This window comes from Convolutriloba macropyga, chromosome 4, assembly GCF_964194025.1.
Source record: "Convolutriloba macropyga chromosome 4, txConMacr16.3, whole genome shotgun sequence".
NCBI classification, from domain to species: Eukaryota; Metazoa; Xenacoelomorpha; order Acoela; family Convolutidae; genus Convolutriloba; species Convolutriloba macropyga.
The window spans coordinates 20,665,980-20,677,378 of NC_134471.1; the positions used below are offsets into that span (position 1 = coordinate 20,665,980).

The window sequence follows — 11,399 nt, forward strand, 5'->3', positions numbered from 1 at the left end:
CAGCAAGAAAGCAAATTCGAGGAATTCATTTTTCCCTCTCTTGAAAAGATTAACGAGTCAAATTTAAATGTCAAGAAATTCCAATGCAATATGTTAAAATTTTTGAAACAGTTTTGTCACTTTTTTCCGAAAATTCTGTATTAGAAACATGGTTTTCCAACAATTGTTATTTTCTATTTTTCCCTGGTATTTATTTAATTATCATTTTTTGTGCCTAATGTCCCATTCCCTTTTTGAGAGCTCCCCGCTTGTTGTATTTCTTGTCCACCGTTTTTCGCTTGAAGAATATGATGAGTTATTTTTCATGCTTTTTCTCGAGATGTGCCTGATCTGACTTGGCATCATTTAGAATTAGATGCAGCTGAGCTCAGTTGATGTTCGGGTTGCAGCCATTTGTTGCAAAATGAGTCAACATTGGTTTACTGGGGTTTTCTGTAATAAACTCTGCAATAAACACAACCAAAAAAATCATAACATCCAATAACCCGCAAATATTGAACTTAAATAGTTGTTGATACGCGCGATTTTAAACGCCCAGGTTGAGGTCCAGACCCAAATTTGCTTCTGATCAGACTTTCTAGACCAAAATTATCTCTGATCAGACTTTCCAGACCAAAATTATCTCTGATCAAACTTTCCAGACCGAAATGATCTCTGATCAGACTTTCTAGACTGAATGAGTTCTGATCAGACTTTCCAGACCGAAGGAGTTCTGATCAGACCATCTCCAGACCATGGTCCAGACTCAAATTCAGACCATTGCCCAGACCTTAATCAGACTATGATCAGACCCAATTTCAGACCCAAGTAGCCTCTGATCAGACTCAGTCGAGACCATCTCCCCAGCTGACCACTCTGATCAAAAATACTCAAAATTGCCATCGTCAGCCCTCCCGTCCTTTAACCACAACACTTTAATTGTCCACTCTCCTCCCCCTATCGAGTTGAACTCCCCTCTCATCAACCTTCTTCTCAACCCTAACCCCATCGCTTGACCCCCACCCACAGTACACACGCTCACACACACACACACAGACACAAACAGACACAGACAAACAGACACAGACAAACCGGTTACCCCATAAACGCACACACAAAACTTACACACACGTTGGTTGAGATTTTACTGCAAAAATAGCTATAAAATAAAAGATTTGCGATGAATTTGAATAAGAATATTAGAACTCTGATCAGACCCAAGTGCGCTCGAAGTCGCCTCTGATCAGACCCAATTGCGCTCGAAGTAGCCTCTGATCAGACCCAAGTGCGCTCAAAGAAGTTATGATCAGACCCAATTGCGCTCGAATCCGCCTATGATCAGACCCAATTGCGCTCGAAATTGCCTCTGATCAGACCCAAGTGCGCTCGAAATAGTCTGATCAGAGAAAGTTTTTACTTACGAAAAAATCTTCTAATTCTGCTATAATATATTCATTTCAAAAAAACTGATGTTTGCAGTATTTAATTCATCTGAGGAAAAATCAATTATAAAAGTATTGCTAAAGAAAACGAAACCCAACTGTTGAGAACAAATTTTATTTAGTGTACCTTTTAGTGTATATTTCTGACTCAATGGATGAGTTTTAGACAGCTTTCCATAAGAAACATCGTGGTCTCCAGTTGATCAAAGTTTTTTCTGAAGGGGACCGGCCTCTGTTATCGGCTGGACTCCTGTTTTCTGATCAGAGCTATCGGATTTTAGATGAGTCTCTGATCAGAACCCTGCTTTATGGCTGCCTCCTGGCAGAGCCAACATCTCTCATTAAAAAAAAACAAAAAAAATGGAAAAAAATGCGCTCGAAATGATCCCTGATCAGACCTAATTGCGTTCAAAAGCATTTCTGATCAGACCCAAGCGCGCTCGATGAGGTTATGATTAGACCCAATTGCGCTCGAAGTCGCCTCTGATCAGACAAAAGTGCGCTCGAAGAGGTTATGATCAGACCCAATTGCGCTCGAAGTCGCCTCTGATCAGACAAAAGTGCGCTCGAAGAGGTTATGATCAGACCCAATTGCGCTCGAAATCGCCTCTGATCAGACCCCCAAGTGCGCTCGAATCCGCCTATGATCAGACTTTTCAGACCAAAATGACCTCTGATCAGACCATCTCCAGACCATGGTCCAGGCCGTAGTGCGCTCGAACTTCCGAAAAGACCGTGTAATTTTGGTCTGGGAACACATGGGTGTGCGCTCGTCTGGGTCTGATCATAACTCAATTTGGGTCTGGACCTCTACCTGGGCGTTTTGATGGATTCGGTTCGTTTTGTTTCAGAGCCAGATCATGTGAACACGACTTCTTTGCAGTTCGGCAGTGAGAATGGTTCTGTATATTTTTCTGGCATATCTGGAGTTAAATCCGGATCATACGATTCCCTCCATTACTCACTGTCCAGCTCAGTAGCACACTGCAACGAACAGTACCAAACAACAATAAACGACACAAATGAGAGACAGATTACAGACACGTTGGCTTCTGGATGTACTTATGACATTGAAGTGTGGGCTCAGTGTGGTGACGTCAGAGGTCCATCTTACATATTTTATGTTTATGTACCAGGTATGCATGCAATCTTCTTGTAGAGCTTTATTTTTTTTCAAATTTACGATAAATTTTTTCGTGTACCGCTCACGTTTTCTCACTCTTATTGGCTCCTTTTACTTTAAAAAAAGGTGTTTTGGATAAACAAAAAAGAATTTATTTGACTTTGTTGTCTCTTAACCTTGTCTTAACGAAACATTGTTGTCTCTTATAGATGATATATGGTAATAGGGAAACGAAGTAATTAAATCAATAGTTAAAGATCTTCCTAACGTTTCCAGATGGAAATCCTCCGGAAAAGTTGACCACTATCAGACCCACTGAGGGATGGAAATGTCTTCTGATTAGCCTAATTTAGAACATAGAAACCTGTGATCCAAACATTGCGTGTAAAAATTGGTCAGTGCTAATGGCCACGTGCAAATTTTCATGAAGATTGATTGACTAATTCTTGGAAGAGTCTTTTGGCTCTCACATAATTAATTGCTAAATTTTGACTGTTTCTTCATTGTTGATGTGTTTTTGCTGCGTTAGCGTGATTGATAATTAGACGCTCCCCTGGACGAGGGAGAATGGTTATCTTGTAAGATCTTACATGATTCTTATAAAAGACGGTTATCTTATAAGTTCTGACAAAATTCTTACAAAAGATGGTTATCTTGTAAGATCTTACAAGATGAATGGTTATCTTGTAAGATTCTTGCAAGTTCGTTCCGGTCGAGCTGCATTCTCATTGGTTCTTTTATGCGCAATTTTCGTCATTTAACGCATTGAAATTTTGAGAATTGGTTGCGTATTTTTGACTGATAATTTTATTCATTAATTTGATTGAAAAAAACTTTTCAAGATAATTTTTACTGCATCAGTACAAAATTATTAACTTCTACTTTTGACTTATTGCCAAAAACTAAAAACGTGAAAGAAATTATTTTTTTCCCTTAATTTTTATTTCTCTTATGAAAAAAAAAATTGCAGAATTATTTTTTTAAATCGATTTTTTTTCTCATTGCATTCAATCTGGAGGAACAAAAAAACCCATATTCGCACTTTCCATTTAATGCTGGGTGTAAATTTATTACTCAAAGAAAAATTTTTGATTTTCAAGTTTTACACTGTTTAGAACAAATTACATGTTTTTTCGTCTTGTGCATCTTCTCCAAATTTTTTTATGCGCTGTGTATTTCAGTTCTGTGTATTTATAAACACGTAAAATTTAAAATTAATTCATTGATCTTGTCAAATTTTATATTAAATTAATATGTTATACAGTAATGTTGCACAGTCTTATATGTTTTATAAGCGCCTTCATGAAACTTGTACGATTTCAAACAACTTTGTTTGATTATACCCAGGTCGAGGTTTGGCGGTGATTTTTCGTAAGAAATGCGGTGAAATGCGGTGAAAAAAAAATAATTTTCACCGCGTATTTCTTACATCTTTTTGCGGTGAATGCGGTGAATCGCGGTGAATTTTTTTTTTCACCGCGTTCTCAGTATTCTTACAAAAACGCATCGTACCCACACGGGTTTGAACCTCTGACCTCCTGCATGCCTTCCACATTTTAGTGCACTGCGCCAAATGTCAATTAAAGCTATGAAATTTCCTGTGAATTTAAATCAGATTGAGTAAACTTTGGAAATCATATGCGGTGAATTTTTGTAAGAAATGCGGTGAATTTCGCGGTGAATTTTTGTAAGAAATGCGGTGAAATGTGGTGAATTATTTTTTTTCACCGCAATCACCGCTTTCACCGCATTTCTTACATTATTTTGTTACAAAACTCGATGCGGTGAATAATTGTAAGAAATGCGGTGAATTTCGCGGTGAACTTTTGTAAGAAATGCGCTGAATTACGGAGAAATAATTATTTTCACCGCATTCACCGCAATCACCGCATTTCTTACAAAAATTCACCGCATTCACCGCATTTCTTACAAAAATTTACCAAAAAACCTCGACCCGGGTATTAGATTTGAAATGATCTATATGTTCTTCTAAGCAATGAATTGTTCCTATAAGCTATTTGCAAAAATAAGTTCCAGTCTTTTTTTTAAAAAAGGTTCAGTCTTTTAATACAATCTGCAAATGCCGTTTTGCAAATTACCAATTTGTCAATACCAAATTTAAATTCCCGCTAACATACAGACGTACATATGTTGTTTAACAAGTTGTTTCTACAGATAATGCAGACCTGAGATCTGATCAGTAGAAAATCATAGCGTGACCAATGTTTGAAAAGGAAACTTTCAATAAATTTTGCAATTTCAGAAAACGGGTCACATATTTGATCATCATCTGCATTTTGCGTAACCATTTTTAACGATGGAATTTTCAACTAGGGACAAAAGTGACGCATAGGAACTGGTGACTTATGGCATGGAAATTAGTTGCGAAGTTTGGTCACTATTCTTCACTCTAGCCCCGAAAATATCGTCAAAACCAATTGAAAATGTATCGATTTTGGAACCACATGCAAACTAAAATCGCATGCTGTAACCAGTTTCCTGAAACTCTAATAAATCTAATCTTAAGCGCTGGGTTGTGTAAAATAGGGACAAAATCGACTAAATTTACTCGAGAAATCCTGCATTGGCCACGTAATGCTTGTCGCATTAAAACTTACAAGACAGTGCATAACTTATAGAAGTCGTTCATAAAAGTCGATCATATCTCATGTAAGTTTCGCTCTGATAGAATCTTATTAGATATGCTGTATTATAAGGCCTAGGATATGATCTCGCTTGCAAGATCGTATAAAATAAGATTTGGTGATAAAATCTTATAAAGTCATAGAAGATTACAAGCTTAATTAGAATGATTATATAACATGAATAAATTCTTAATGAGCAAATTTTGAAAAAAAATGATTTCGCTTGGGCGGGGAGTTATTAGATTGGGGATACAATATTAGCAAATAATTAGTTTAAAAGCACAGTGTATGCTAACATACTTCTATCTCGGCTTTCATGTGATGATTCAAAAATTAACTATGTTATAGGTGATGTTAATGTAACTATCAATGAAACCTCGAAAAATGCGACATCAATTGCATATCTCGTGACAGATACTGAAGCAGTTCAAGCAACCTTACGATCAGTTACTTGCGAAGGCCTCCAATTTGGTTCAAACTGCTCTGATGACGCAACAGTCAACACGATAGATTCAGATCGAAGTAACGTAATTGTTGATAATTTGACCCCTGGTGAACTCTACCAACTTGTGTTTGAGTTCTCAGTGGGCGCGGCTGCTGGGGTTCACTATGAAACCGTGTACGCCTGCATGGGTTAGTTTCATCTTAAGCAGTTGTAAATTAATAGAATTTGCTTTCTGTGTAAAATTGAAGTTATCAAAAACAGTTTTGGTATTTTTGGCCATAATAATTCTTCGTTTACTCTATGGTGAAAGCAATTAGTAAATATCAAGTGGTAGTTATTATAACTTTGAGACATTTAAAACGCAGGGCCAAAAATTAGGCGCCACAAATATTCAAGAGGGAAGAAAATGGAACGTTTTGTGAAATTTTTTTCTTCAATTTACCCAGTTCGCGTGTTCTCTGTCCCTATTCGGAACTAAAAATGTATCACAAAAAATTCAGATCTTTGATTCATTATTTTATCTTTTCTCCCATGTTATGCGGTAGAAGGCATTTTCTTCCCACAAAAAGGGAGTGAAAAATACGAATTTGATATTACATAAAAAAAAATTTAAAATTCTTTTTGACTGTGTGGATTTTCATTTATTGTTATTTTGAGCTACTTCCGGTAATTGCAGGTTTCTATTGGTTCTTGTATTTGTTTTCTAATAAAAAAGTGACAACTTTTCCAACAGATATTTCAAAAAGCAGAGCTAATTTTGTTCTTTTACATTTGTTTTGAGTATAAATTCATAGATTCAGTTCACAACAACTCATAAATTCTCTTGGTTGGCAAAAGAAGGAAAAAAACTGAGAAACGATATCACTGTATTTTATTCCATTTTTTTTATTTCATTGTTCAAATTGTCGCTTTTTTATCACAGTTGAAAGCGAATACAAATTGGAAGTTTTTGAAAACGTGCTGCTTATCTTCATCGTGTACTGAAAGAGACAAAGAGCAAAAAATTGAGCATAAATTTTTTTCCACTATTTCCTATTGTAATTATTTCAGCTTCGTGTTTTTCTTTTGTATTAACAAATTCCACGACAACAGTGGTTTGAAAGTTCTTTTCCTTTCTCTTCGTCATAATGAAACAATCAAGTAACAACTTTTAATCATTACATTTTTCTGTTTTTTTTTCAAACTCCTCATCTAAAAAGTACAAATTGTATCTACTGATTGCTGCTTTTAATTAATTGCTCGTGCCTTCAGTTGTATTCTAACTCATTACGGAATGTCGAAGGAGTAAAATTAACATTGTATTTTGGGGGTCTTTTCATTTAAAGCGTTCTCCCCACAAAACTTGGCCTATGATGGTGGTATAATTACGATAACTAAGGAGCTACAAGCTATATGAACACTAAGCTATGGGGCGTTATTACAGGAATGACCCGTATTTTTTTGCAAAGATAATCACGTGTTATTTTGAACTTTTCTTATTGTTTCAACAACACTGCTCAGACAACAAGCTATCTAGTTTTTGGAAAAGTTAAGATAAGTTTTCATTCCAAATTTGAGTTCAAGAGTTTGAGGTTAATTTGTTTGTTTACTATACAACAGAAAAAAAAATATTTTTTAACCTTCTATAGACTTCTTTTGTCATGTATTAAATATCTACTTAATAAATCAAACGCTTATGCAACTCAGAGAAAAGCATTAGTTTTCAACATGTTTTTAAAGCTGAAGCAAATTTGTTCATTTCTTGTAATTCTGCCAACTAACATTACCCTTGAGCACACCAAGCCACAGCTCCCAAACCGTCTCCCCTTTTCCTAACCACAATGACCTCCTCTGCCATCTACCAACTAATCCCTTTAATCCTCACCTTCAATCTGAGCACTCCACCATCAACTAGGTGTCCTCTGACATTCGTTAAAAGGGCAAGCAACCCAAAACCACCGGTCAATAGTCTCCAGACCTTCAAGATTGGCATAGACCAGGAAGGATGATTCCAGCTAGGGGGCGTTGGAGGAGCTTACATACGGCTTAGAGGTACTAGGGACTGTAGGGCTTCTTGTCGCTGTTTCTCCATTTAGGCAGTTCTTGGTGTGAGACAATCTGTGTTTGGTCGAAATGTGGTTCTGGACAATTTTAAATAGTTTTTATGTCTGAGGATATAGCGGTCACTAAAATTTCGCCTTTTTTGCCTTCACTGTGATCCCACTCATTTCATTTCTTTGAGGTTGTGCTGTCTGATCATTTTCATCATTGGCATTATCATTGTCCACTTTTGTATGCTAAGCGTGTGCCTTTTTCCTGTAGTCATGCCATCATCTGATCTACTTGTATGACTTTTTGGAGCCCGCAGCTGGACATACCATCGGACATACCAATCGGCCTTTGTTTCTCTCCTCCTACTGCGAGTTCTTTATTGATGTCTTTTAGAGAGACTTCCCCCCTCCCTCCCTCACCTCAGCTTTTTAATAAGTCGTTAACTTTTGCGCCCCCGGGCGCTCATGCTGTTTTTATGCAGGGCGGCGCAAGATAACAACGCATAATACGTAATTGATGGTCATGAGAAAGTCTTTCTGGTTGGGGGCAAATATAGCAATTTCTTATAGATCCATTGAACAATTTGGAATGGTTGGAGCTGGGAGGTAACTCTTCAACGTACGAAATCACAGCTATTCCTACCAAATGTCCTGTTCCGACCCAATCACTTGTTCATTTACCCGAATCGCCTCTAAATCTGAATCTGTTGAGCCCTGGATGTGAGTTCAGATTGATATATAGCACGAGGTGTGAGTTACCAAATGGGACTGCAATCAATTCCAACCAAATTGAACACAGAGACACTTTTTGCTCAGGTTAGTACATCTATATATTTTTGATAGTTCATAATCATGACTAGATCAGATGGACTTGAGTGGTTATAACAGGTGGAATGATGCTTGATAAACAATTTCAGATGTTCTGGGATAATCTAAAACGGACTCATGCTAGAAAGAAGGCAAAATCTGAGATTTTCTATAAAAAGTCTCAAGAAAACTGTTTAAGGGAAAAATGACGAAATTTCATGCTCCGTGTGAACACTGCTCCATAATAATTTTTATTGAAATAGACCTCCTCGATTTTATCAATGCAAAATGAAATTTCAATTTCTATTTTTATTCTCATCTTGTCACCACTTAAGGATTTTGAGATGCTGTCTCTTCTTTAGATCCCGCATCACCGTCGACGTCACTAACTTTGGTCTCATCGACAGAACGAGACCTTGATATAACTGGTTTTGCAGTGACCTCTGGATATTATGGCACTATGGAAGTTACAGCTTCAACAAATTGCTTGCAAACGGCGTGGAACAATACTTTTTACACAAATGAATCTTCTCTGGAAATTACTGGATTAGTGCCTGGCTGCAAATATGAGTTGAACTATAGAGCCATGTGTTTTGCCAGTGTTGATGATAACAATGGACTTTCTCCGATTATTGAGAGCACAGTATCTGATAGCTTGTGCACTGGTATGTTAAAATTATTGCAAAAAATCAATTTTCAATACAGTGGATCATTTTAGTAGATAAACATTTATTTCTGGAATGATTCAAATTGTTTTGAACAAATCCAGCGTTTTTCGATACAGTTTTTGTCTGTGTCAAATAGTGCATAAAAATGATTAAAATTGAAATGAAATTTGACTGAGGAGTTTCAACAAAGCTACTAAGGAGTTTAATTGTTCAGAAAAAAATATTGAAAATTTCAGGAGAGCTCTGCTCAACAAATTTGTCGAAATATAAAACTTTGAACTAGATTTGCAGATTTTTCGCTAGTCTTGTTCTATAATTAAACAATTTATTAACAAATCAATTGTTTAACAAATTTATTGGACATTTTGATTGTTTTTAAAGTTGAAAGTTAAGACGTGTTCAAAATTACACTCACCAAATCTTGATAAGACAAGGAGGCTCGGTGACGTGCGATCGCACATAAAGTCCCGACCCCGCTGATCTGCTTTTTTAGTATAAATGTCTACCATATGAGGAACAGATAGAAAACCCCCGAAAATTCAAGTATTTTTCGAAAAAAAATGTACATAGATAAGATCGCCTTCAACCCAGATAACCCAGTGGAGTAAAAAATGCCGCTTTAGATTAACTTCATCAGCCATTACAAAGAAAGCAAGTCCAGACGAACAACACAAGCAAACAACAATAATAAACATTAATTACATCCAAAACTTTGTCCAATTTTGGCGAGGTCAAATTAGCGTCAGATAAAACTGAAACTAAACCAGACACTTTGTATTTCACAAGAAAAGATATGGGACCACTCCATAATAAAGCTCGGTAATAGTTAGACAAAAAAGAACAAAAAACAGCAAAGTTAAAAAAAATTTGTTTTTCAAAGTAATGAAAACCATTAAAAATCAATTGAAAAAATTCATTATGATCAAACGCGCCTCTTTAATAGGGCATTAAAAACTGTCTTCATTCTGTTTTTTTTTGCGGTTACAAAAAGAACAACAAATAGAGAGATCAAACAAAAATACAGAAAAAAACTTGCAAGAAAACGCAGTCGAAGCCGTGAAGACATGTTTTGCCCCACAAAATATGTTCAATTCAGACTTTGTCGAACGTCAGTAAACTCGTATGCTCTCATTATGGAGAATAGTTATTAAGTACACAAATAAAAGAAAAAATGGGGCAAAAACATGTAATATTTTTTATATTTTTGGAAAACATTTATTTTCAAAGTCATGAAAGCCGTTAGCCCCAAAAAGAGATAAGTAAATAGGCTCGTTTATTCCTTCAGATGAAGCTTTTAAGACCTGTAATTATTCAGAATACGACTTACGTCTACAAAAAGAAGCGTCAAAATTAAAGGAAAATAAGAAAAAGATTTGTCGAAGCCTTTTTTGCGAAAAAGATTTGTAGTACTTTTTCGTCAATACGAATTTTAAGGATGTCATGACAAGAAGCAGAAATTGACATAAAAACTAAAGAACTTTTTTCTTTTTTCTAACATGGTTGAAAGATTTTATGGATGACTTTTGTGAAGAAAAATTTCATAGCTTCTCATCAGTTATTTAGCCAAACAGTTAATAACTAATTTTTTGTCATCAAATTTTCAACTGTAAGTTTTGAAGGCGAATTTTTTGTGTTTTGATATAAACTGCTTGGTATGAAATTGACGAACCGGACGACAGCCGGATCGGAAGCGTACCTACAATCACACATTGCCGAATCTCGTTAATTTTTCTAGTCCTCACGTACTTTTCCACAGAGTATTATCTATTTAAGGGCTATGAAGACCACTTGTAGAACCCCAAAACAAGATTAGATGGCTTATAGTCGATACATGTGTCTGGAAATAAATTTTTACCCAAAAAAGAAAAAAGCTTACTATTGATGAAACGTCTCAAGTTTCAGAACTAGATAACCATTATCTACTTTCTACAATATATTCAACGCCAAATCGAGACTTGAAGAATGCCGGAATTAAAATAAGTGTTTGGCTCATTTTAGTACCGAGGAAAGTCGATCTGCAAACGTTGCAGATAAAAATATCACCAGCAAATTCGCCTTCAACAGACGCTGTGTACGAACTCGGCCCAGTATTAACAAATAATGTAGAATCAGTTGAGGGTTATATCAACCATTTCAAACTCCAATCAGATTCGGCAGATTCATTAGTCGTAAATATATCTTCAACAGCAGCTGATGTTTCCCAAGAAAGCGTGTTTGTTCAAGTGTTTCCTGCATCTGAAGTCAGTTTCAGCATTGAAGG

The 11,399-nt window shown here is 36.1% G+C and overlaps 1 protein-coding gene across 1 annotated transcript in view; it reads left to right on the top strand.

The window, feature by feature from the left end:
- The window catches only part of LOC142338018 (uncharacterized), a 100,791-nt gene that overhangs the window by 18,092 nt on the left and 71,300 nt on the right, over positions 1-11,399 (top strand). The window contains exons 7-11 of the mRNA XM_075387652.1: positions 2,273-2,557; positions 5,538-5,822; positions 8,235-8,480; positions 8,834-9,136; positions 11,138-11,379. Of these exons, the coding sequence (XP_075243767.1) occupies positions 2,273-2,557; positions 5,538-5,822; positions 8,235-8,480; positions 8,834-9,136; positions 11,138-11,379 (1,361 nt within the window). The remainder of the gene's footprint in view (positions 1-2,272; positions 2,558-5,537; positions 5,823-8,234; positions 8,481-8,833; positions 9,137-11,137; positions 11,380-11,399) is intronic.